General features: G+C 43.4%; 1 protein-coding gene and 1 long non-coding RNA gene across 4 annotated transcripts in view; one reads left to right on the forward strand and one right to left on the reverse strand.

Moving 5' to 3' along the window:
• Positions 1-965: 965 nt before the first annotated feature.
• Positions 966-27647, reverse strand: part of SLC9A7 (solute carrier family 9 member A7) — a 155863-nt gene continuing 129181 nt past the window's right edge. For both annotated transcript variants that reach the window (XM_023634158.2, XM_023634157.2), the window contains 3 exons: positions 23176-23258; positions 12426-12531; positions 966-7340 (listed from right to left, as the gene is read on the reverse strand). In XM_023634158.2, coding sequence (XP_023489926.1) covers positions 7089-7340; positions 12426-12531; positions 23176-23258 — 441 coding nt within the window. In that variant the 3' untranslated portion in view covers positions 966-7088. The remainder of the gene's footprint in view (positions 7341-12425; positions 12532-23175; positions 23259-27647) is intronic.
• The window catches only part of LOC111771615 (uncharacterized), a 28260-nt gene continuing 13345 nt past the window's right edge, over positions 12733-27647 (forward strand). The window contains exons 1-2 of one of the 2 annotated variants that reach the window (XR_011435080.1): positions 12733-12931; positions 24514-24670. This is a non-coding gene — a long non-coding RNA (uncharacterized lncRNA). Of the gene's footprint in view, positions 12932-24241; positions 24671-27647 lie in introns of those variants that run through there. The other variant, XR_002805526.2, reaches the window with a different exon arrangement.

Consider the following 27647-nt stretch of genomic DNA (forward strand, 5'->3'; position numbering starts at 1 on the left):
TCTTTTATACGTGGGACACTGCCATAGCATGGCCTGATGAATGGTGTGTAGGTCTGTGCCCAGGATCCAAACCCACGAACCCTGGGCCTCTGAAGTGGAGTGTGCAAACTTAACCACCACACTGCCAGGCTAGCCCCACTGAACTGAGAAATTGAAAGCAATTTCTCTCCCTGGGGTGGGAGAATCCTAATGAGCTGAAACAAATTTTTGCTTTTAAATTGTTCTATCTGGTGTTTTTGTAATTATACTATTAAATAACACTGGAGTCATGTTAATGACAGGATTTGTGCCAGGAAGCAAATTTTATGATGTAGTTTAACTGTGTGGTTCAGAGAAAAACTAGTCTACATACAAACGAATACAAAGACTATGAAGGAAACTGTATATTGGGTTCAAGGATCTTAGCAATTATCCAACACTCAAAGCCTATTAAAGACTGTTGCAGGCCAGAAGTCACAGGCAAGAGACCAGGTTTAAAGTGTTTCTTTTAACCTTAACAGGCACTTTCTTTTTTGAGGAAGATTAGCCCTGAGCTAACATCTGCTGCCAGTCCTCCTCTTTTTGCTGAGGAAGACTGGCCCTGAGGTCACCTCCGTGCCCATCCTCCTCTACTTTATACGCGGGAATGCTTACCACAGCATGGTGTGCCAAGCAATGCCATGTCCGCACCCGGGATCTGAACTGGCGAACCCCGGGCTGCTGAAGTGGAATGTGTGCACTTAACCGCTGTGCCACCAGGCCGGCCCCAACAGGCACATTTTTAAAATCTCAAAAATCTGTTGCTGTGATTTTTAGACCCTATTTTAAAACTAAATTTCTTCAAGCATCTAAATCAGGGGTCAGCAAAAACCTTTCTGTAAAGAGTCAAACAGTAATAGTTCAGGCTTTACAAGCAAATAGTTGCTTGCTTCTGTTGCAACTCCTCAGCTCTGCATGAAAGCAGTCACGGACAATATGCAAATGAGTGAAGTGTATGCCAATAAGACTTTATTTACAAAAGCAGGCGGTGGGCCGGATTTGGTCAACCCCCGGTCTAAAGGAAGTTGGAGAGGAAGAGCTTCCACCCAGAGAAGAACCTCTCAGTGAGGGGAAGAAACAGACTAAGAGTAGGCTCATACCGCACTCTTCTACAACTGACAATACTTTTAAAATACAAAACAAGATTAGCTCAGCCAGTTAATCTTTTTATTTTGAGTTTTGTAAAAAAAAAAAAAAAAAATCCTTGAGAAAAAATGTGTTAAATATCAGTAAAGAGCAGGAAAACATGTGGCTAGCTTTACACTATCAAGCTAAACATATACACAAAGGCGAACATTAAGTAAAATACTAGGGAAAGGTAGCACGTTGGGGCCTAACTGCAGTTTTCCTTATTGCACATAAAGATTGCTGATAACTCCAAGTCTTCACTTTTTCACAGTTGAACATACTTTACTATTATTTTATCTAACATGATTTATATAACATAACGTTAATTGTATAAAACCACCAGTTTGCTACTGTCGAATGCAAGTAGAAGACAACGTTCTTCCCAATTGCAGTATGTAAGCTCTCTATAAAAAGTTCCCCAGATCACATCATCCCCTGTTAAATTCATCCTATTCTATTTAAAAAATTGCTTTTCAGCTATTAAATGAATCTTGGTGGCCTTCTCACTTAATCATTTTAATGGACATAGTAAAACTTCCTAAGTAAGAAGTACCAGATGTATTTTATGTAAAAAATAAAAAGACAACCTAGGAGGAGGTGAGGCTGCCATGAAGTCACACTTTGAGTGATTTCAGTGATAAATCCCAAATCCACAGACTTAAGACCCACACAACTGAAAAGCATTCCTCTGCTTCTCGAAAGCCCACAACTGGAATAAATAATCACAGCGAGGCTCAGCCCCCAGATGCCCATCAGCTGGATAGCGCCCCAGTAACGCTGGCATCTGAACTTTTTTTAAGTGCTTTAGACAGCAGATGTAGAGTTCTTCACGCTGTTTACAAGTCCTTTTCTGAGTTCCTCCACCATACACAGGCCCAGATAATTTTCCACCGGCCAAGAGTCAAACTGACTGTGACATTGGGCAATTCTGTTAACCCTTTTTAAAAGGTGGCCATCAGAAATGAGAAGTGACCTCAGACCTTTTCAAAAGGTAGAACAAGCAGGCCTGCTTTCTCATCTTCTCCAAGGCATGTGGAGCTGAAAACTGGCGGCCTGTACATTCCATGTGGGCCGTGGTTACAGTATACCCTGCTTACCAAAATAAAACTGATATCGAGAACTTTGGTTTTGCTCTTTAAAGTTTCTGCTAGCACTGGGTGACAAGATGTGTTTGTTAACTAAAAAAAACTACTTATAAAAATTGAAACTGGAAAATAATGGTTTATTTCTAGGTCTTGCTTTGAAAGGATTGTCAAAGAGCCTCCTTGCTTCTCCTATTAGACACTAGCATTGGTTTCTAGAGCATTTCTCTGCACACTGTGGTCATTCGGGTTTAGAAAGCGGGGGGAAGTCTTTTCAGGTGTGAAAGCCGTGAAAGCAGCATTCACATGGGTTTGTTTCTAAACTCTAACTCTTGGCCACCAGATTCCTTCAATCTCCTGTGTCAGCACACAGCAGCTGACGCTGGCAGGCCAGGTTCTCACTTAAAAAACAAGATAAGAGATCAGAATTCAATGATAGCAGCCTTATGCATTTGACAGACTAGCTCCCCCACTAACTCATCTACAGAATCAACAGCAAACAGCAGGCACGAAACTTGTCAAGTTCCCCATTTCTCAAGTGGAAAAAGTCATGCTTATGAAATCAGCAAGCTGACTTTCCAGCAGCCCTCATTCCAGATAGCATTTTACAGCAGATGGTAAAATCAGCTTCTGACACACCTCTTAGAGCTCACAGTGGGTAGGAAGGTGGGTTTCCCCGTGGGTGATTTTCCCCTCTGATGAGTTGCTCAGTGGCCCGCCACTGATCTCCCCTCAGTACATCAGTGGGGTTTCTACATTTAGAAATCACGTTGTTCGTGTTAAATATTTGACGTGATTACATTAACTCCACTGCGGACAAAGAAAGGGAGAGAGACGGGGGGTGGGATGTGAACCAGACCTCTCTTTTGGAAGGAGCTGTTACTTCTTTGCTTTAGACTGAAATGTTCGTGGATAGCTGAGATATCATTTTTCATGTTTTCCAAAGAGATTTCATTTGTCAACGAAACCACAGAGGACATTTTCAAGTCTAGAGAACACAGCCTAAAGAGCTCCCTGCTGTTTGCTTGATGAAACATCTGATGTCACAGTGTGATTCTGGCTTCCAGGCTTCCATGCTCATTTGTCCGGTCACTGAGTAAGAACCCTGGATGGGCAGAGTCCATTTAATCACATCTTCCCTTCCTATACTTGTTTCCCAGGAAGAAATCCAGCCTTATTTAAATTCCAAATTTCCTTTTCTAGGAGAGAAAGTTCACGTCTTCTTGTAGCCCCCAAAAACGGTATTAAAAGGTATGGCAGGAGACTTTATTTTCCCTCTGTCTGTGCAATACCAAAATTTGCATCTCCTGAATGACCCGCTACCGACTTCATCACCACAGGGCCTCTGCTCGGGCAGGAAAGGGCCCCCCCTTATTCTGAGGGGTCCAGCATGGATTCAGGCATGGGGACAAGCAAAGTGTGAAGAGGAAGAAAGGTCACCTGACTGCGAAGAGGATGACTAACTCAACCCCAGGTTAAACTGGAAAGGCAGCTTCTTAGAAACCTTCACATTTGATTACTCAGCAGCTCAGTTAAGACAAAACCCGCTTTTTTCCACAAACGGGGGCAAAGTTGACAGGTTTCTAATCCCCTGCCCCAGAAATACCCTTATGTCTCCCTTTCGCGCTCCGAGGTTTTTAAGCGTGACCTTTGCAGCTGTCCTTACGGAGCACGTTCTCGAGGTCAGCGAAGATGAACATGAAGCGTGTCCCCGGCTGCCCGGCTGTATCGTCGGCCACTGCTCAGTTTGGTCCACGTGACTAACAATTTTTTAAAAACTTAATTTGCTAGGCCATTCTTTAAGGGTCCAAAAATGGTCCACTGGGAGTTCTACACTCAAGGCTCTCAACCCTGGCTGCACATCAGAATCCCTGAGGGTCCAAAACAAAGCCCGGAAGCGAGGCCCCCTCCAAACCTACTGAACCTCAGTCTCCGAGGGGCAGAGCTCTGACACTGGTATTTTTTTAAAAAACTGGCCAGGTAACCCTAATGTGCAGCCTGGGTTGAGAACCTCTGCTCTAGAACATTCGACTGCTGAACTGCCATCCCCCCAACCCAGAACAAATATGCTTGTAAGATGACTTGGGATTACCCTCTCAGAGGAACTCCGTTCAGTTGGATATACCATTACTCAGCAGTTTTGGTGTGATTTATGCCAGACTAGCAGCCAACAGTTGGCCTTGAGTTAGATCATTTCTGGGCTTCGTGGCACCCCACTCTTCTCCACTCAGCACAGGCATAAGCTTCTAGAGGTGGAAGCATTTCAATGAATGGACTCCCTTCCTGGGACCCCTGGTAAGGTGAGGATTATTCTTCACATCTTGCAAACAAAAATCAGGACCATGGGTCAGTGACTTACTCTGATCCACTGAATAAAAAAACCCAATCAAATAACTACAACCCTAGCTAAAGTTTGGTCTGGTCTCGGCAAACCTCCACTTACTCATATTTAAGTAGGTCAGAATAAAATGTTTGCAGCGAAGACTATGAGACCCTTTGGGGGAAAACACAATAATCTACAGATTGACCTAAGACTAGGATGAGAACCTCAGTGGTTATTAGCCCTCCCTATGAGGGTAATTTCTTATAATTTGCTGCAAGCTTCCTGTAAAACCAAAATGACAACAAAGCCTTGAGGTTAATGAAGACAGAGTATGTCCTACTTGGTTGGCTCTTTTCAAGAACCATTGTCAGGCTTTTTCTGTTAGCTTCTTCCCTCCAAAATTAAGTAAATAAGCAACATAAGAGACAAGCAAGGCTTTTTTATAGACCCAACCAGCCTATCTCTCCATCTCTGCAAAAAACACACACAAAAGCCTCGCCTTTTAAGTTTATATGGCATGACTGGCCATGACTGAGATAACGCTACTGAATAAAAACCCCTGTGCTGGTTCGGGGCACGGGCACAGACACATCGCCAGCCCTCTGCCAAGCCTGGCAGCTGCCCTCTGCAGTCTGACCCCACACCATAATGCCCCCCATCCAGGGCTCTCTAAGAAAGCTGCTTCTCTGGTTGTGGGTCATAGGTTTTCTCCAGTCCCTCACTAGCCGAGGTAACCCAGAGTGTCTCAGGGGTTAGGTCCGTTGGTTAGCTTTTTATCAAACTCACAGAGCCCAGGGATAGCCATAAAATCAAAATGGACTTTAGTGTAGAGAGAAAGGAAGGAGGGGAATAAAAATCATTCAATTATATTATATTGAAGCATAAGAAATTGCCATTTCTGTATTTTAAAAATGGTTAAATATCAGCAATTTCATATGACTCAACCTAATAAATTTTTCCTGGTTTGCACAAATCTAACTCAAAAACAAAGTGTGAAGCAATGTCTTATTTAAAACTGTGAGTTAAGAAGATTAAATGGCTGATTTCATTATGGGTGGACTAGACTGGGCCGCTACTTTGTCTGCCATAATTAAGAAAAATGTCTACATTTTATGAAAGCATTTTTTAGAAACTTGGTTTTCAAATATACTAGCACTGAAGCATAGAGACGTGGGGAGAATCTCAAACTTGGTTTCTAAGAATTCTCTCAGTATTTCACCTACTACAGGTGTGGGCAGGTAGAACAGCTCACTCACCAAGAACCCAAACTAAAAACCTAAATTTCAAACTACATTCACACATCAAGCTGGTACAAGCCTCCCTAGGTACCAAGAAGATGACCTTTCTCTACACGGCACTCAGTGTGAAGACATCAGATCATTAATCTTATAGCAGATGGGACCTTCCACTGGGGTGAATAACGCTTAAGCTTCCATTCACTCACTTCTGCTTCCTCACGTGGCCACTGAAACCTCATGCATTTATTAGCTCAATGTTTAGAATTGCACTCAGTCTTTAGAATACTATCTTGTGTTTTCTTTGCAGTTAGTTTTTTCACAGTGAGATTTCTTCCCTCTGAATAATAGCCTATTGCCTCTTAGGCTTCTTGCTGCCTTCTCTTCCCCAGAAAAAAGTATCCCACAAATTTTGGTGTTATCTCCAAACCCACAGTAGATATCTCAGTCCTATTAATCAGTTCCCAGGCAGTCAGCTCATATGGTAGCCCTCAAGAATTGACTGGTTTTTGCAGTGATATCATCATCAGTGTCTAAACAGTTTCTCCTGACCTCAGGTTAATTAAAAAACAACAATATAACACTATTTTGCCTTTGGTTTAAAACATTTCAGTCACTTGTTCTTTATGGAGATTTCCAGAAGGAATTATAATTCTTGCCTCCACGTTGAAATGTTCATGGATATATTTTCCAGTCTTCAGTCTAGAGCAGACACAGGGAGCAACGGAAGTCAGGAATCCTGACCTGAGGCTGCGGTCACGCAGCCCTCGGGCCCGGAGCCTCCACTCAAATTGCTTGTTCGTGTTTTCTGTCCCATGAAAGACCGGCTTCCCATAATCCTTGGAGGGCCAATCTCAATTGCCTTCCTTCACCATCTTTCCTCTAGCCTGTTCTCCCCGAACTTGCCATTTCCACAGCCAGCTAGGCTTGCACTGCTGCGTATGGATAGGAAGCCTCTCCTGGGAGCAGGTCCCAGCGCCTGCCACACCTTGTTCAGATGCTGCAGGCGACTGAAGGGAGAGACCGGTAAAGCATGCTATCGTTGTGGTGTTTAACTCTGAACAGTGCACTACTATGTGGAAAAGTAGGAATAGGTCTGCATTTGTCTTGACTTAGGGACACTTCAGCCCCACCAGCTGCATCTTGGGTTAAGTTTTAAATGTTAAGATATCTTCAGACCTCAATAAAACAGGAGCGTTAGTTCCACTCAGTCAATGCCCCGCCTCACACAACACTGGGGCTAGCAACCCTCCTCACCCCACCTGGGTGGGCCGACCCCTTCGCCTCAGGGTTTGGGGGGCGTCATGCATTATCATCCAGGGGGAACACCAGGCGGGTGCCCCGGCTGGAAACCTTCTGGTCTCCCATTCCCAGGTCTCGTTCCAGCACCTCCTCGGAGCTGCTCTTTGTTCTCCGACCACCCTCGAGGCTTGTGGAGGCTGTGTGGGAGCCTGAGGAGCCATTCGCAGTCACTGTGCTGTCCCCGTAGGTCAAGGTGAGGTCACCCTCAGTCAGGATGAAATCGGAGTCTTCCTCTCTCAGTGGCTCTTGGTTCTGAAAAGTGCAAGGAAGAGAAACAACAAATGGGGGATTGCTATCTTCCAGGGCTGGAGCCAACCCCAACCTCGACTCCTCATCTGAAAACTAAGGATCGTGAGACTTGCCTGCCTTGAGCCTCCAGGGTGGTCACCAGATGTAAACTGCAGAGTGCTATTCAGTGTAAGGCACTGTTGCCTGAACCAGAACTTCGAACGCCAGAAAGCAGTTCTGATTTTAAATGCCTGACAGCTCAGGGTTGGTGACAAAAGGGAAGAAAGGGAGACCAGCCTGGATTTGCAGCTTCCCAACCCACGAAGAAAGGAAGGGGTGAGGTCACTCGGAAAACCTGCAAATAGGTTTTGGGTCCTCTCTTCTCTGGGGAGATCTTCCGGGTGGGCCTCCTGCCCCACACAAACCATCCTAAATCCACCTGCTCTACAGCTGAGCTACAGCAATTGAGGGAAGAGGACAAACCGGAATGGGGATTTCCTTCCTCTCTCCCCAGAAAAACCCTGATGGGAAGCCCTCAGGTAGATGAAGGGAGTGATAGAGAGGGAGGGCGCATTTTCTTGGGCATCTATACATGCCTGTCAGGAACATCACATAAGCTCTCATTTGATCCTCCTCCCCCCGCCCCCACCCCAGCCCCATGCAGGATGCACTCAGGTTAATTAAAGAGAAGATCTGAGCTAAAGAGAGCCTATGAAATTTGCTGGAGGTTGTCCAGCTGGTAGGAATGAGAGTTAGGATTTACGGTGCCTCCAGACTGGTTTTACCCACATAAAGGATGTGAGAAATCACTCTGGCAGGAAGAGGACTGGCATGGCATCGCATGCTAAGCAGCAGGTGTAGCAAAACAGACAAGGCTGAGCAAGGCAGGTGTTAGCCAAGCTGCAGCCACTGGAAACTCCAAGAAGGCAGGCAGGGAGAGGCTCAGGAAGCAGCTGAGGTCAGACACAACCTTTCACCCTCCGGCAGGTTTAACAAGCAAAACAAGGGGCGGTGTGCTCCCCTGCTCCCCACCGCACATCTGTCAAACACTGTGAACTTCTGTCTTGAATGGCAAACACATGGTTTCAAAACACTCCAGGGAAACTGCTCTTTCTCATCTACCCTTCAAAGTGCACCTGAAGCCCGGCGTCCTCTACACAACAGAGTCTCCTCAGTCCAGGACACCGAACCAGCCTCCCTGACAGCCTCGTGGTCCCCGTCCAGCCACGCTGCCCGAGGCCACAGGCGGATTCTCCTGTACCTGTGTCTGGACTCTCCGTCTAGATGAGCAACCACCAAAGGGTAGTGACCTTCTTCTGCTCTTCTTGGCACCCTTCCTTAAGGTGCTTAACTTATAGTAGGTGCTAGATGGAGGCCAGTTAAGTGCACTGACCTACAGAGGACCCGTGGGTTCTGTCTACCTCCCTTCTGTCCCAGCCCATCTCTGTGCATTCACTGGTGACAAGCACATGCTTGTTTTCTGCATTGTTTCTCAGTGACGTTGACTGCTCCACAGTCCACACTGTGACTCCACTTAACCAATGCTCCAGCCTTTCTCCAGGCAAGCACGCAACTCCTCTTGCTTGCTGCCTCAAATCCTCACTGGAATGAGGCAGGGTGCAAGTGTACAATTCAATAAAAATCCTCTACTCAGGCAGAGGGTAATCGTGAAACTCCCAAATTTCCTCCTCTCCATTAGTGTTTAGAAAGTCCTGAAACTCAATCTGCTCTGTGACAGTTTTAACAACAAATGACATCATGTATCCCGTTTTAGCCCGTTCCATTTCTCCCTTCACACATGTGCTAAGAAATGTTTTGTTCCTCTCCATCAAAATACTTCTCCCAGGGCTCTTAGCTCCCAGTTTTCAGGGGGAGACTCTCCTGGCACAGATTTTACTCTTTTAAAGGTTTGGAGCCTCAGAGGGACAGAGAGGAATGTGAAACAAGAGCATGTGAGGGAATTGTGCAAATGTAGCCAAGCGCCCCCCACAGCAGCACAGGGGGACCCAGACACGAGCCCCGGCGTGGCCTGCTCTGACCCCTCGCAGTGGAAAGCAGGGCCAAAATTCCCCGCCAGGAGAAAACAAGAGTGGACGTTGACCCATTCCATTACAAAACACAAGCCCAGACAAATAGCACCCAAGGAAAGCTCATTCCTTTCCAGAAACGAGGACACAGTAAAACGCAGTGCAGAGGGATTTCCAAGTCAGAGCTTAATGAATGCTATACGCAGGCGAGGAAACCGATCCACTCCCTCGAGCTCTAGATGACGGGACCGACAATAGTTCTGTTAAGCTAAAGGTTTCCTTAATTATACAACTAGCTGGCCACTGAAGGCTGCTATGAAAAAGCAGTGAAATCACCTTGCAAACACCTGCAAACAAGTGTGCTGTGGGAACGTGCACATTTGAAATAACCAGGGGTCATTGTCATAAGTGGAAGAATACTGTTTTCTAGGTAGATATCAAACCTCAGTGGTTTAGAGGTAGTGGAAACAGTGAATAATGAACACCTTAGATATCTCCCAAATAAACTTGGTGAAGTACAAAACGCCCTATAGGTGATGGGCGAGGACCACACAACCATGAGTCCAACAGCCACGAGAGCCGCCAGCCTGAGACCCTCAGCCGGCACTAGACTCCGCAGGGACCCCCTCCGCTCCCTCACCTTTGGGGTCCTCAGTTAATTTTTCAGACTCTTTGCTCGCGCTCTCTCAGCAGCAGGCACCCCATGTCTGGAGCTGACCGGGAGCCCGGGCGGGACCTCAGCCCAGAGCAGCAGCGGCAGTATGGAGGGTGATCTTGCCTGTAGCCCGTCACCCCATCTTGGGTTGGCTGTGGGGAGTCCACAGCCAAACGTTACCTCTCGGAGCAAAGCCTGAGCAGTCTCTCGAACTGGTGAGGGAAGTGCTTTCAGTGTCAGTGCCTGGCAGTTTACTGAGTTTATGCTGAGTTCAAACTAGTCCAGATACCCTAATCGATGAGCAGGGCAAGAGTCGGTACGCTTCGGATTAGATAAGGTTTTTATAAAGCGTTGGGAGTGGGCTAGTCATTTTACTATTACATAGACATGAAAAGTGACTCTTATAAAACCCAATTAAGATGGGAGGCTTTAGAAATTGTTTAAAAGAGACTAGAGCTAGAAAGCAAAGAAACACATAAACCTGATGTAATCAGCTGGAGCTTCATTAGTGGGACAAGTGGTGATGCCGGGTCAGCACCCTTTGTCTCCGATGATAAAACACATCCAAATGGCCCACACTGTCACCTTAGACAGAGGTCCCAACTGAGCAAACTACTCAGCATTCAGAAAAAGACAGCTTTTATTAAATAGGCTGTCAACAGGACGGGAAATTATAAAGCTTTTTAATCTATTGGTCTGTGTCCTTCCAACATAAAAGGCACTCAGCATTATTATCCAGGCTCAGAGATGTTACATTAAACACTCACCACAAGCGCTAAAATCACTTTACACACTGGGAGTAGTTCCGGGGAAATGCTGCTCTCACCATCCTACTCATGTTTTGTAATTTAAAGACAGTTTATCAGAGGTGATACAGGAATTTCATTTTTATGTGAGGAGGAGCAGGGAGGCTGGAAGGCTCAACTGTCCCCTTAAAGGGAAGGAGACACTGACGCTGCTCTGTCACGGCTGGCGGAGACTCGAAGCAGAGGCCCTGCAGAAGTGCAGTTCTACGAGGCCCAACGCGCTCTCCCAGGGAGGTCGACGCCGCCCACCAGCTAGGTTTGCAGGTGTAGCTCTGTGCCTGCCCCAGGCCTTTTCAACTGCTGCCTTCCTCCTGAGGGAGCCAAGGAGGAGCCCTGAGGACCACACAGAGCTCACTCTCTGCGCAGCAGCAGCAGGGGCAGGACACAGGGCGACCTGGCAGTTGTAACCTGTTCTTGAAGGAAGAGCCGGCCATTTAAGGAGCTGCACCCTCGGATCCCGGGGGCTCTGATCGGGCTGCCCGTCAGCACTCCAGACTGCCGATCCCTCTCTGCCCCAGCGCCCGCTGCCCAGCTACGGTGTCCAGGTGTCAACATCCGTTTCCCCTCTGTACACCTGAATGCACACAACTGCTCCCAAGCCAGCTGCCCCGCCCCGTTAGAACTTAGCGGGTTAGGGCCCTTCTCTTTCAGATCTGGGCTTTGCGTTCTGCTTTTCATCTAATTACTAATTAGATGTATTACTAATTTACTAATTACTAATTTACTAATCAAGTAAACTGTACGTTACTTACTAATTATTGGAAAGCGGCATTAGGGTCTTAGCTCTGCCAGTTACTAACTGTGGGACCTTGGCACGTCCCTTATCTGTAACTGCAGGACCTGCTTAGTCACTGTACAGCCAGGAGAATAAACTTCGCCTTTGGGAACTGTAAGTCTCTTCACGAATTTGAGGACTTCTTTTCTCCTGGGCTGTAATGGTTGTGCCAGTGACAAGATGATTAGGATGGTGGAGGAGAGATGAGGAAGAAGGAAGGTCTTTCCCTCTCCTCCAGTCCCTCCAGGTGGCAGCTGCTTGCTACCCACCTCTCTCTCCATCTCTGCCCGGCAACCTACGTGAGGAGCTCAAGAGTCAGTCCTAAATCTAAGACGTCCACTGGTGTGGATATCCTTTTCATACTGTGCTGAGTCTCTTTCTAGAATCTGAAAATGGAAAGGACCTGCCCATGTCAACATAAATAAACAACTTATAAAAAGAATCCTTACATTTGTGAAATGCTTTGTAGTTCACAGCGAACCTTATCCTTTAATTCTCACAGCACGCCTGTGCTACTAGGCCCGTTTTACACATAAGAAAACTGAGGCACAGAGCACTTAAATGGCCTCAGGGCTTGGATTTGAATCCAGTTGTTCCGATTCCAAGTCCAGTGTTCTTTCAACTATGCCACAGCTGCTGATGTTGTGGAGCCCCACAACCCTGGTAAGAAGTTTCTCTGTTACTGTGCAAAATATATAAACATACGTAAGTTGGCCGTTTCTAATCATCTTATTAGAGAAGCAAGATCTGAATTTGGAGGCTTGAGTGCAATAGGTTCCCTCTTCCTGGGTAAGAGACCATGCCAGCATGGTTAGCAGGAACGCAGCCCCAACGCGCGGCACTTACGTCGTACACCTGGGGACTGGTCAGACATCGAGCGAGCAAGCCACACCAGGCCGGGAGAGTGGTCGTTAACGGGGGGCCACTGTGTGTGAGGATGGGCTTCAAGTAACTTTAAAAAGAGAATTAAGGAAAAACGTCTGCAAAGAAATCACACACCTAACAAAAATGTGTTTACAAATCCCAAAGAGTAAATCATCCGACATTCTACCCACAAAAAGCCTCTTTCCTCCATTTTACCAGTACAATACAGAAAACACTTGTAGTCTGCAACAGTCTGAATCAAAGATTAAACTATGCCCCATCAGCCTTCAGTGTTAACTGTTAACTCTTAGGTTGGTGCTTCCCAATTTTCAGTTTAAAAGAATATTTGATTAACTAGAACACTTTGCTATGTTGAGTGAGAATTCTGGTTTCAATCAGCATTCCAGCTTTTGACACACAACCAGCTCATGTCTTGGAGACAGGAGGTAATGGACCTGGAGCGGAGATGTTGCGGCCACTGGGTGTCTGTAAGTATTCTTGTTAAACCACTCTACCCAGAGGGCACGTGGTGGCAATGTTTGAGGGGGACAGAGGCTTAGAGGTAACCTAGGGCTATGACAAAGGAGGAAATTGAGACCTGGCGAGGTGAAGTGACTCCACCAAAGTCACTCAGGCCGCAGATCTCCCCGCCTCCCGTACAGGGCTGTTCTTCACTCTGCCTGCTGCCTCTCTCCCAGACTCTCCGACACGGCATTTCTCAACCTGGTTACTACTGACATTTTGGGCCAGATCATTCTTTGTTGTGGGGGGCTGTCCTGCATTGTAGGGTGTCTAGCAGCATCTCTGGTCTCCACCCACTAGATGCCAGTAGTACCCCCAACCCCTCCCCTTGGTGTGACAACAGAAATGTCTCCAGACATTGCCAAATGTCCCCTGAGAAGCAAACTCGCCCTCGGTTAAGACCACTGGTCTAACACGAAGGTCAGCTGTTACATGGAGAGCTCAGGGTTTGTCATCCTGTGGATATCTGTGCTGCCAAATGGACAGCCCTGTGTTGGACGCACCATGAAGCACGTGTCACATTATGATAGAGTCGGACCATTTCTGATACCCATAGCCTAACCTGCAATGGAAAAGGGGGAGACTCACATGGGTACCCCAAATGCAGGAATGGCCAAGAGACTTTAAAAGAAGGTCACACGGTGTCGCAGCCATCTGTACTCAAGAGGATGGCTGCTCTCTCCAAGCCCCACCACTTCCTGTCTTCACTTACAGCAGCACGAGAAAGAAGCCTCTCTACAGGAGGAGGAGGAGATGGCACGGGGAGACCGGGCAGACTTCTAGTTGGGAATTACCCAACAAAGGAGGGTGTGCGGACTCTGCTGGAGCTCTTTACCAACAGAATGAGCCTCCTTTGACCGCTGTCCTCTAACGGCCTTCCTGGGAACAGCCCCTACAGGCCTATCAGCTATGTTGTGTCTTTAGCTCACAAGCTGACAGGGGCTGGATGTGTGGAATGATTAATACAAAAAAGTCACCAGGGGACCAGAGGCTACCTTTCAGTTCCCTGCCTCAGGCAGTTCAAAGAAAGCTCCCTCTTCCCCAAATACAGAAGGCCCTCTAACAACTTCTCTAAAAGAGAAAAAAAATATATATGCATACACATAGATTTTAAAATATTCAAATTGTCGGAAAGGCAAAAATGAAATATCAAGTCTCTCTTCTCCACCCAGTTTTGCAGGTAACTACCATTATAACTTTATACAACATTTTCTTCTTCCATTTCTTCATTGATAAACTTTAGTCAAAGGCTTCTAACTCCCTCCTATGAAGGATGGTAAATTTAATTCCCTTATGCTCCTGCCTCCTCTTTCCAATCTTTTTCCTTTCCAATTTTTATTATAATTTATTTTACACTGTAGATATATAACATTTGCATTCTATTTTATAATAAACCTTCTATACTTCTAGACTATAGATTGAGTCTGTTAAAAAGCAATAAGCAGCATTTGTAATAATGTTATTATACGAATATTATTCACCGTAACCAAGCAGTGGTTGGAACACTATTAAAAAGACATGTAATACAATGTCATTTAAACTCTGTTAGTCAGAAGAGAGCACGTGAGTGTCTTGCTAAATAAAGGATCTTTTTAAATTTTTTTTTAATCTTGTTCACTTCTGGGTTATAACAAATCACTGCTTCTTCAACGTTGTCCCCTTAGTTGGATTTTGTTTTGTTTGATCCTTACGGTTTTTACTCCTTCTCATAGAGTCTGCACGGTGCCAAACTTTCTGAATTCTTGCATATCTAAAAGCCACCCTCCTTTTTTTCGCTCATTTTTGATGAAAAGTTCAGGTGTAGAATTCTAGGCTCAGACTTTTCCTTTTCATCCTGGAACTCAGATAGTGCTCGACAGTACTCTAACATTCAATTTTGGTGATTTCACGTCTGATTCTTGCCCCTTTGGAGGCTGCCAGTTTTTCTCTTTGGAACCTTGAAGAGTCCTGTTTTACCTCCTATACTTGTGGAATGCTATAACGAGTACATCCATCCTAGTCACGCTAGGTGGGCCCTTGCACTCTGGAGACAAGTCACTTCCCTTAGCTAAGGGATTCTTTCTTCCATCACTTCTTTGGTATTACTTTTTTTTTTTAAAGATTGGCACCTGGGCTAACAACTGTTGCCAATCTTTTTTTTTTTTTCCTGCATTAATTTCTCAAACCCGCCCCCGCCCCCCACGGTGCATAGTTGTATATCTTAGTTGCAGGTCCCTCTAGTTGTGGGATGTGGGACGCCACCTCAACGTGGCCTGACGAGCGGTGCCATGTCCGCACCCAGGATCCGAACCCTAGGCTGCCGCAGCGCAGCGCACAAACTTAACCACTCGGCCCTGGTACTTCTTTTCCTCCACAGTCTCTATCCTCTCCTTTCAGGTCCTGTTAAATGACTGTGGACCATCTGGGTCTAACCTCCACATCTTGAACTCTTACATAGCTCTGATTTTTTGCTTGAATTCTTAGAGATTTTTTCCTCAACTTTATCTTTCAGATCCACAATTTGGTCTTCACCATGTAATGAAACTATCCATTCCATTTTTGGGTTAATTTCAAAAACTTTAATTTCCAAGAGTTTCTTCTTATTTGATTGCTCCTTTTTCTTTAATTTTTTTTATTAAGGTAACACTGGTTTATAACATTGTGTAAATTTCAGGTGTACATCACTATATTTTGACTTCTGTATAGATTACATCATGTTCACCACCAAAAGTCTAGTTGCCATCTGGATTGCTCCTTTTTCTAATAACCTGTTCTTACATCACGACCGGAAAAATCTCTCAACTCTAAGGATTTTATTAGAAAAATTTAAAAATACATATTTGGAACTGTTTAATTACTTCGGCTCCCTCCACCCTCATGTCTTTACTCAGTTTCTCAGTTCATCAGACAGGTGGGGACTCCTACCACACTAAAGTGGAGGGGGGTAACTCTGGGGAGAAAAATCTTTGGTGGCCTCAAGATCTGCTTCTCTACCAAACCCTCCCCAGGCGGTGTCTCTACTTTCTTTAGAGAACTATGGCCTGAAGAGAAAATTAACAGCTGCTAGTTGACCTGTTGACACAGGAGATACTTGTTGCAGCTGCTCTTAACAACATTCTTTAATAAATCACCTGGCTGAAGACTCACTTTTGTCTTGGGCTACAGTTTTCTCTGCTACAATTCCCTCTACCTTTGGTCCTCCAAGTAGTCAAAAATCTCTCTCCTGTGATTACAGTGAGCCCTGGAAAGAGAAGGGAGGTATATGTGTGCGTTGAGCCTCTCATCTTAAGGTGGAATCCCATCCATGCCATTTTCAGTCTTGTTCAAAGAAGGAGGTACCACACTCCATTCTTGCTGGCCTGTGGGAGTCATTCATACCCAGCTGAACTCTCCTCTGATGCAGCCAAAGCCCACTTTGTCTTGCCTGATTATCTATGGAGCTATAGAATGAATCACGGGCACCTTCCTCATCTAATTCTCCAGACACTTGTGTCTGCTGATGATCTTAGCTTCTCTCCTCCAAACCAAAAAAGTGGAAATCTCAAAGTCACTAAAATTTACATTCAGGTGAGACTTTAGAGATTACTCCTGTTATTCATTAAAGAATCAACCTCTTCTCCCCCCAGCTTTATTGAAGTATGATTGACAAATAAAAATTGTATATATTTAAGGTATACAATGAGATGTTCTCATATACATACACATTGTGAGATGATTACCACATTCAAGCTAATTAACATATCCATCACCTCACATAGTTACCATTTTTTGTGTATGTGGTGAGAACACTTAAAATCTACTCTCTCACTTATGCACTGCTATGTTCATCGCAGCATTATTCATGATAGCCAAGATGTGGAAGCAACCCAAGAATCCAAGTGCCCTGCTACAGACGGATGGATAAAGAAAATGTGGTATGTGTGTGTGTATACATACAAACACACACACACACACAATGGAATACTACACAGCCATAAAAAAGACACAATTGTCTCATTTACAACAGCATAGATGGAATTTGAGGGTATTATGTTAAGCAAGATAAGCCAGACAGAGAAAGACAAACACCATATGATTTCACTCATATGTGGAAGATAAACAAATACATGGACAAAGAGATCAGACTAGTGGTTACCGAGGGGAAGAGGGTTGGGGGGTGGGCATGAGGGGTAAAGGGTCACATATATATGGTGATGGACAAATAACAATGTACAACTGAAATTTCACAATGTTATAAACTATTATGACCTCAATAAAACAAATCTACTCTCCTAGAAAATTTCCAGTATACAATACAGTATTATTAACTATAGTCACCATGTTGTACATTAGGTCTCTAGAACTTACTTATCTAATAACTAAAAGTTTGTACCCTCTGACCAACAACTCTCCATTTCCCTCACCCTCCAGTCCTTGGCAACCACCATTCTACTCTCTGTTACCAAGAGTTCAACTTTTATAGATTCTAAATATAAGTGAGATCATGCAGTATTTGTCTTTCTGTGCTTGGCTTATCTCACAGCATAATGTCCTCCAGGTTCATCCATGTTGTCTCAAACGGCAGAATTTTCTTTGCTTTTAAGACTGAATAATATTCCATTGTATACATACCCATTTTCTTTATCCATTCATGCATTGACTGACACTTAGCTTTTTTCCATGTCTTGACTACTGTGAATAATGCTGCTATAAACATGGGAGTGCAAATATCTCATCGAGATACTGATACTATTTCCTCTGGATATATACCCAGAAGTGGAACTGCTGGATCATATGGTAATTCTATTTTTAATTTTCTGAGGAACTCTCCATACCGCTTTCCACAGTGGTTGTACCAGATTACATTCCCACCAACAGTGCACAGCGTTCCCTTTTTTCTACATCCTCCCAAGACTTGTAACCTTTTGGCTTTTTGACAACAGCCATCCTAATAGGTGTGAGGTGATATCTTATTGTGGTTTTGACTTGCATTTCCCTGATGATTAGTGATGTTGAGCATCTTTCCATACCTGTTGGCCACGTGCATGTCTTCTTTGGAAAAAATGTCTATTCAGGTCTTTTGCTCATTTTTAATGAGGTTATTTGGATTTTTGCTATTAAATTCTGAGTTCTTTATATATTTTGGATATTAGCCCCTTATCAGAGATGCGGTTTCCAAATATTTTCTCCCATTCCACAGGCTGCCTTTTCATTTTGTTGATGGTTTCCTCTGCTGTGCAGAAATTTTTTAGTTTGATGTAGTTCCACTTGTTTACTTTTGCTTTTGTTGCCTGTGCATTTGGTGTCAAGTCCAAAAAATCACTGCCAAGACCAATGTCAAGGACCTTTCCCCTATGTTTTCTTCTAGGGGTTTTATGGTTTCAGGTCTTACATTTTAGGCTTTAATCCATTTTGAGTTGATTTCTGTGAGTGATGTAAGGTAGGTGTCTGGTTTCATTCTTTTGTGTGCGGATATCTAGTTTTCTCAACACTATTTATTAAAGAGACTGTCTGTTACCCATTGTATATTCTTAGCACTTTGGTCGAAGATTAGCTGACCCTATATGTGAGGGTTTATTTCTGGGCTCCTTATCCTGTTGCATTGGTCTGTGTGTCTGTTTTTATGCCAATACCATACCATTTGTATGGAATACAATATACCTTTGTAATATAATTTGAAATCAGGAAATGTGATGTCTCCAGCTTTGTTCTTTTTCCTCAAGATTGCTTTAGCTATTCAGGATCTTTGGTGGTTCCATATGAATTTTAAGATTGTTTTTTCTTTTCATGTGAAAAATGTAATTAGAATTTTTATGGAGATTGCATTGAATCTGTAGATTGCTTTGGGTGGTATGGACATTTTAACCATATTAATTCTTTCAATCCATGAACCAGATATCTTTCCATTTATTTCAATTCTTTCATCAATGTTTTTTAGTTTTCAGTGTACAGATATTTGTTGTACAGATATCTATTCCTAAGTATTTTTATTGTTTTTGATACTATCGTAATGGGATTGTTTTCTTAATTTCTTTTTTGGATAGTTCATTGTTAATGTATAGAAATGTAACTAATTTTCATATGTTGATTTTATATCCTGCAACTTTACTGAATTCATTTACTAGTTTTAAACAGTTTTTTTGGTGACGTCTTTAAGGTTTTCTATATGTAAGATCATATCATCTGAAGAGACAATTTTAACTTCTTCCTTTCTGATTTGGATGCCTTTTACTTTTTCTTGCCTAACTGCTCTGGCTAGGACTTCCAGTATTGTGTTAAATAGAAGTGGCAAGAGTGGGCATCCTTACCTTGTTCTAGATCTGAGAGGAAAAGCTTTCAGCTTTTCACCACTGAGTATGATGTTAGCTTTGGGCTTGTCATATATGGCCTTTACTATGTTGAGGTACATTCCATCTATACCTAATTTGTTGAGAGTTTTTATCATGAAAGGATGTTGAATTTTGTCAAATGCTTCTTCTGCATCTATTGAGATGATCATATGATTTTTATTTTTCATTTTGTTAATGTGGTGAATCACATTTATTGATTTGCTTATGTTGGACCATCCTTGCATCCCAGGGATAAATCCCACTTGATAATGGTGTACAATTCTTTTAATGTGCTGTTGAATTCACTTTGTTAGTATTTTGTTGAGGATTTTGACAGCTATGTTCATTAGGGATACTGGCCTGTAATTTTCTTGTAGTGTCCTTTTGGGCTTTGATATCAGAGCAATACTGGCCTTGTAAAATTAGTTTGGGAGTGTTTCCTCCTCTACAATTTTTGGAAGAGTTTGAGGACGTATTAATTCTTCTTTAAATGTTTGGTAGAATTCACCAGTGAAGCCGTCTGGTCCCAGGCTTTTCTTTGTTGGGAGGTTTTTGATTATTGATTCAATCTCCTTACTTGTTACTGGTCTGTTCAGATTTTCTGTGTCTTCATGATTCAGTCTTCGTAAGTTGTATGTTTCTAGGATTTATCCATTTCTTCTAGGTTATCCAATTTTTGGTTTATAATTCTTCATAGCAGTCTCTTATGACCGCTTGTATTTCCACAGTATCAGTTGTAATGTCTCCTCTTTTATTTCTGATTTTGAGTCTTTTCTCTTTTTTCTTAGTCCAACTTAAGGTTTGTCAATTTTGTTTATCTTTTCAAAACACCAACTCTTAGTTTTTTTGGTCTTTTCTATTGTTTTTCTAGTTTCTATTTTATTTATTTCTGCTCTGACCTTTGTTATTTCCCTTCTTCTGCTAACTTTGGGCTTAGTTTTTTCTTCTTTTTCTAGTTTCTTGAGGTGTAAAGTTAGGTTGTATATTTGAGATCTTTCTTTTTTCTTAACGTAGGCATTTATCACTATAAACTTCCCTCTTAGAACTGCTTTTGCTATATCCCAGAAGTTTTGTTATGTTGTGTTTCCATTTTCCTTTTTCTCAAGATATTTTTTGATTTCCCTTCTCATTTCTTCGTTGACCCACTGGTTGTTCAGGAGTGTGTTGTTTAAGGTACACATATTTGTGACCTTTCCAGTTTTCCTCCTGTTATTGATTTCTAGTTTCACACCACTGTGGTCAGAAAAGATACTTGATATGATTTCAATCTTCTTAAATTTGCTAACACTTGTTTTGTGACCTAACATATGACCTATCCCAGAGAATGTTCCATCCGCACTTGAGAAGAATGTATATTCTGCTGCTGTTGGATGGAATGTTCTGTATATGTCTGTTGAGTCCATTTGGTCTAAAATGTAGGTCAAGTCCAATGTTTCCTCATTGATTTTCTGTCTAGATGATCTATCCATTGTTGAAAGTGGAGTGCTGAATGCTGATAAGAATCCATTTCTTATTGCTTTAGCATTTTGTCACTCTCCTGTGAACTCTGTCCAATTTTCTCTGCATCCTTTCCAAGCCCAATGAGTCACCTGCATTTTGAATTACAATGCAGACAAAGTTCTTATGGCTTAAAAAAATCCCTGGGGGTTCTATTTCAGTTAATAGCAAATAAGGTAATTTGAACCATCCTTTCCACTGAGAAGAATTAGAAGAACTGGGCAAAATAAAACAAGATAAAACACAACAGAATCTTCTGCTTAATAGCATCAGAAAGCTACCATAGCAGTGAAGAGGGCCAGAATCTGGAGGAGGAAACCCAAGAGGTGAGCCTGGCGCTTGGTGAAACCATGTTTTCCCTAAAGGCACCTGAGAAGCTGAGCAGAGCAACTAGCAGACTCACAAAGATAGAGTGAATGTGACAAAATCTGGAGCCAAGGGACTTCTGAGGAAGACTATGCAAACACCCTAGGCTCTAGGTTGGAATTCTAGAAAAAAGGGCAGATAGAAAACAGACTAACCCTCAAAGGAACTGAAGCCCAGCTTCAAATCACCTTTATTCCTGATTGGATTTAAGTGACCTGGAATTGCTAATGCCCCTAGCATATCAACTGACCAGATGTAAGGTAAATCAACTTTGAAGGATCGTAACCTCATCTAGAACATTTCAAATTATCTCTTTTTCATTGTCCATGTCTGTCACTCAGTAAAAAAAAAAAAAAAAGATGCACAGAAAATAAACAATAAAGCTTCTAGAAGATAACATAGGAAATTGCCTTCATGACTTTGGGGTAGACAAAGATTTCCATAACAGGACACAAAAAATACTAACGAGAACAGAAAAGATCAATATATTGCATTAAGTCCTTTTGTTCATCAAAAGATTCTATTTAAAAGTGAAAAAGCATGTCACAATAGAGAAGATATTTTTATCACATATAACTAGCAAAATATTCATATCTAGATTACATAAGGAATGCTTATAAACTGGTAAGAAAAGGCAGACAACCCAATAGAAATATAAGCAAGAGACTTGAACAGGCGCATCATAAAGGAACATACCAAACGGCCAGTAAATACATGGAAAAAGAGTTCAATCTTACTAGTCAGATAAATTCAAATGAAAACCACAATGAAATGCCACTACCAACCCACTAAAATTGCTAAAATTACCAAGACTGACAACACCAACAGTCAGTGAGGATGTGGAGCAACTGGAACTCTCATACACTAGAGATGAGTGTGTAAAGTGGTACTACCATTTTGTAAAGGTGTTTGGCACTATCTCTAAAGTTGAACCTACGCATGTCCTATGACCCAGCAATTTCACTCCTGGGTATATTCCCAAGAAAAAAATATATAAACATGCACCAAAAGATATGTACAAGAATGTTCATTAGCAGTATCTTTCATAGTAGCTCCAAATTAGAAACAATCTATGTGTTCATAAACAACAGAATGATAAATAAATTATGGTATATTCATACAATGAAACACTACACAGCAATGAAAATAGATGAACTAGAGCTACATGTGACAACACGGATGACTCACACAAATGATGTCAAGCCAGATAAACCAGACACTGAAATATATATACTCTACAATCCCATTTATACAAAGTTCAAAAACAGGTAAAACTATTAAGTGTTGCTAGAAGTCAGGAGAACGGTTACATTTGGGGAGGAGAAAGGAGTAGTAATTGGGTTGTGGCACAAGGGGAACTGGTAATTTTGTGTTTCTTGATCTGTTTGGTGTTATATAAGTGTATTTATTTTGTGGTAATTCACTGAGCACTTACCATTTGTGTATTTTTCTATACATACCTTATACTTCAATAGAAAATTTTAAAAACATTTTCAAAGTCTCCAAAGACCCTATATAAGCTACCTGCCCACTTCATCACTATGTCCACTTAAGAAACCATGAAAATTTAACTTTTTGGTTTTTAATTTTCACCTGGAACCAAATGAATCTACTAGAACAGAGTCCACGCTGCATGTGGCCTGGTTAAGGCCTGGATGAGACTTGGCTAGATTTGGTTCAGCCACTAGGAATTATCTTCCCCACATGAGTTAACTGCCCAAGCCCCACTTTCCTTCCTGACCACAGCATGGTTCATCGTGTAATTTTAACTAATTCACCTACACAGGCATATTTCCCTTGGATACAAAGCTCTGAAGAGCCACATGAGTCTACCAGGCTGTGGGCTGGCTACCATAATGATGTGCAAACACTCATCTTAGCCAGAGAGATGCTCACCAGGACTACCTGTGTGTGAATGATCATTGCATGTGTCCCAAGAGACGACTGAATACATCTGTAGCAAGCACACATCTTTCCTTACTCATTAGAAGTCATTCACTGACAGCTCAACATCATCATCAATGTTTCACGAACACAGGGAAGCCACTTTAAAAGGATACTTGTGGTCAAAGCTGTACCACAGCCTGAACAGCCACGCACTCTCCTGCTTTGTCCGGTTTCCTGTGGCAGAATCTGGACCATCCTAGGAACAAACAAGAGGAGAGATGCTTAGTTGCAGAAAAGGGATTGAAATAAGGGGGGCGGGACTTTTTTAACCATAACTTTTGGAAATTTTGCTCAGAGACAAACATCCTGTACCACTAGTTTCAAAGACATATTCGGAGGTAATATTTTAAAAGAAATTGAAGAAATCCAAAAGGTAGACAAATCAATCCTCAAAGTAAAAAGGCTTGGTCATGTCTGTGGGTAGATCAACTCAATATAGCACAAAATTTCCTTTGGCACTCTTATTTCCTCAAAGTGCCTTTCAGCAGATTAATTACTCTAAAGTAGTTTAGATTCCAACAGGCAAAAATTGATTTATAGAGAATAGTAAAGAAAGTTTCTGTAAAACCAACTTTCCAGGCCCCCCAAAGCTGGCCTGGGGAAATCCTGCTTGGTTGAGCTTCCTGACAAACCAGCCGAGGGCTCTTGGTGGTCTTTACCCAGGCACCCGCACTGTGCTCTAGGCAGGGCAGTAACTTGTTGTCGTACCAGCTTCAGGAAGGTGGGGGCGGTAGGCAGGGGAAATACAGCCAGAACTAGCATTTCTGTTATTTTATCTACCCTTGAGTAGTAAATTCCTTTACTACTTCTCTAATGCCTTTCCAACGCAAACATCTCCATCATTTAAGTTTCAAAATAACTTGCAAAATCAAATGTTCATTTGAGGTTTAGGAAATCTGTTCTGTGCAAGCATTATAAGCAGCATAGTTAATGTTAAAAAGTGGGCTGACTGCTGCAATTTGGGGGCACTACTGGGGCTCTATGCTGCTGGATGACAAGCCCTGAAAATACAGACTGCATGTGAAGCACAGCCATTTTCTCACCACCCTCCTGAATGTGATAAAGAAAGAGAGAAGAACAAGGGCAGAGCTGACATGACGGTTACCATGACCACCTCAAGGCCTAGCTATGGGCAGAAATAAAAAAGTACATTTTAACCTTGACTGTCACGAGATGGCCAGAGAACAACACAGTAGTCTTCCCCTGCAGTTAGGACATTTAGAAAGCCCTGGGCCCAAGAGAAAGTGTGGCTGGAAGGGGCGACCAATCAGAACTGGACTCAGCCTTAACCTTGCAAACTCTGCACCTTCTGCCTTTAAAAGACCGGCCACCCCAAGACCGGAGGGGGTGGTCACCTATCAACTTGTGGGTTAGGGTGTAATTCCCAGGGTTTGCAACCCTTTTTAATAAGGCCTCTTTTGTCTTTAAAATCCCATTTTTGCCTTGTAAAGCTGTTCATTTCGGTTAACATCTCTGGTTGACGAGGATGGGACGTGAAGCAGCTGTCTGATCTCCTCCTGGGGGACAAGTGGACACTGCATGCCGGCACAACCCAGAGCCCCTTGACTGCTCCTCTGCATCTCCAATGGCCTCAGAGGGACGATCAAGGTAGGCCCTTTCGCATCCTCGACCTCCCATGCTTTGGTAGAGGGCTAGAGACTCCTTAAGGAGGGGAAGCCCTCACAAGGTTCAGCTGCAGCTGCTTTACAGGGACGTTTCTCCAATACAGGGGGTTTCTACCTTCAGGATGGGTGCCTTTTATTCTAAAGATTGTTCTAAGGAAGCAGCGAATGGCCAGCTGCCTGCCACCACTCCTGTGGCTTTTATGTACAAAAATTATGGACCAAATACTTGCACGTTCCTTATTATCTGGGTCCAATCAGTAGAGATGATCTAAGATTACATTGGCCACAATGGGGCTCCTTTGATATTTCCAAATTGGTTTATTCGTGAGCTCAATTGGAAAAAAGAGGATATCGCTCCTCTCAAAAGCAATGGGAAGCCTTTTTTAATTGGTACCTACAAGCTTCCAAAAGGGGAAATGGATCTGTTATTGCTTCCCTAAAAGAAAAGCATTCTAAAGTAGAAGAAAGACTTAAATCTAGTAGAAGCTTCAAATTCCAGCGACTGGACAGAATCAGAGAATCTAAAAGCCCTCCCATTTCTTCTCCTCCCCCCACTTCTTCTCCTACCTCTTCTCCCACCACCACCTCTTGCCCCCCACCACTTTACCCTGTCAGAACTTCCTTTTTTCTCCTCCCCCGAAATTCTGCCGCCGTTCTCCCTGACTAAGCCTTCCACGCTTTCTGCACCCGCTTCTCTGATAACTCCCTTCAGAGTAGAAATTCATGGACTGGCTCCTGAAAACTGGGTTCTAAACTTTAACCCCTGGTCAAAAATGGAACTTTTGAGTTCATGTAAGGAGTTCCCAAACCCGAAGGAAAACTCCCAAGAATTTCAGAGGCACCTTACTCCGACCGTTGGTGTCTACAGCCCTGACTCCAAACCCTTACCACTTGATCCGCATGCTGGTAGGACCCATTCAGGCCCAGGAATGGACAACGAAGGCCACTGGGAGGATCCTCCACAGAGCCTGGGCTTCCTTATAATGAGGCTTTTGAAAAGGCAAATAAAATTGCTGCCTATTTAATAACAACTGTGGCCTCCTCAGACAAATTGGAAACCAATTCAAAGATACACACAGAAAAGGGATGAATCAGTCCTTAAATTTTATGATCACTTTGAGAAAATCTTCTCTCAGAAGTCAGGCATACAAAAATTGTGTGCAGAAATTAGTAAATTACTTAATTCCATGTTTTTGGATGGACTAGCCAATCCAGTTTCAAGCCTAGTCAAACGGCATGACCCTGATTGGGCAGCCAGGAACTCCAATACCCTGGCAGCCACGGCAAATCGTCCAGCCAAAACTTTAGAGAAGGACAAAGAACATCGAGCCACCAGGCTCTTGGCATGCCAGGAAAAAGTGGCCAAATTGATGGCCTTGCAATCGTCTCAGCTGAACCAGGTCTCTAGGCCCCCCTTCAGATAAGACTTGGTACTTTTGTAAGAAGCCAGGACACTTCAAAAAGGGTTGTTTTGAATACAAAAAAATGGCTTCAGAATATATCTATAAAAATGGCTTCAGAATAATCCACAGTCCCAAAGGCCACCCACCCAAAAGACCCATTGTCTCCACCTAGAGTAGTGCTGCTCTGGGAAACAACAAGGGGTCGATCCCCTCCTAAGAGCAGGACAGCCATTTGACTATAGAAGGACAGCCATTGATGGCTCTAATTGAGACTGGAGCCACTTACTCTGTCCTCAACCCCAACCAGTTTTCTAGGCCCCTTCCCCAGAGTACAGACATTTAACATGGGTGGGGTATCAAATCAGGTGCTCACAGTGCCTATGTCTCAACCCCTCTGTTTCCAGTTAGGCCCTCTTCAAGGGTGCCACCCTTTCTTGTCAGTCCCTTCTTCCCCGGCTCAGCTCCTAGGGTGTGACTTCCTTCAGGCCACTCAAGCCCATATCTCTTTTAAGTGTAAATGGGAACTACTCTTGGACATCCCATCCTCCCCACTCTCAGACAAACCTTCTATGTCCTCGCGGCTCATCCCTGTTTGTTCCCTGACTGCACCTTCTACCAATAGTCTCACTGATTTGTCCAGCCTTCCCAGTCAACTTTGGGCTTCCTCTTCCACTGATGTAGGCCGTATAATCTCTGCTGCTCCTATAACCATAAGCGCAGATCCCTCCAAGCCTCTCCCAAACATCAAGCAATATTCCTTTAAGTCCCGCTGCCAGCTGAGGAATGAGGCCTATTGTTCAGGATTTCACAGAAAGAGGGCTCATTGTACCCACTGCTAGTCCCTGTAATGCACCAATCCTACCTGTTAAAAAACCAAATGGTAGAGGATGGTGTTTTGCCCAAGACCTATGTGCTATTAACAACACTGTAACACCACGTCCAGTAGCCCCTGATCCCCACACCTTGCCCCCTCCTATTTCCTCTGATACCCTGTTCTTTTAGGCTATTGATCTCGGCAGTGCATTTTTCAGCATTCCAGTAGCTAAAGAAAGCCAATATCTGTTTGCCTTTACATGGGACAAGTGCTAATATACCTGGACTGTCCTTCCTCAGGGGTATACAAAGAGCCCCACTTATTTTTCTCAGGTCTTACATTTGGGTCTCCAATCCCTGTCTTCGCCGGAAGCTCTACTGTCCTTCAATATATAGATGATCTTGTACTTTGCTTTAACTCAATCCTCTTTGTTTCTGACACCCTATACCTCTTACATCAGCTGGCAGAAAAGGGACATAAAGTCTCCAAAGACAAGCTACAACTTTGTTCCCCCACGGTCAAACTCTTGAGGCACAAGCTAACCCCAGATGGACTTCAGATAGACCCAGCCCGTATCCAAGGGATATCTCATTTTCCCGTCCCCACCACCAAACGCCAGCTATGCAGCTTCTTAGGTCTAATAGGCTATTGCAGGACTTGGATCCCTAATTTCTCATTGATCACTCAACCCCTTTACTCACTCTTAACAAAGGAAACTGCTGAACCTTTGCCTTGGACCCCAG

The sequence above is a fragment of the Equus caballus genome, chromosome X (genome assembly GCF_041296265.1).
Source record: "Equus caballus isolate H_3958 breed thoroughbred chromosome X, TB-T2T, whole genome shotgun sequence".
NCBI lineage: Eukaryota > Metazoa > Chordata > Mammalia > Perissodactyla > Equidae > Equus > Equus caballus.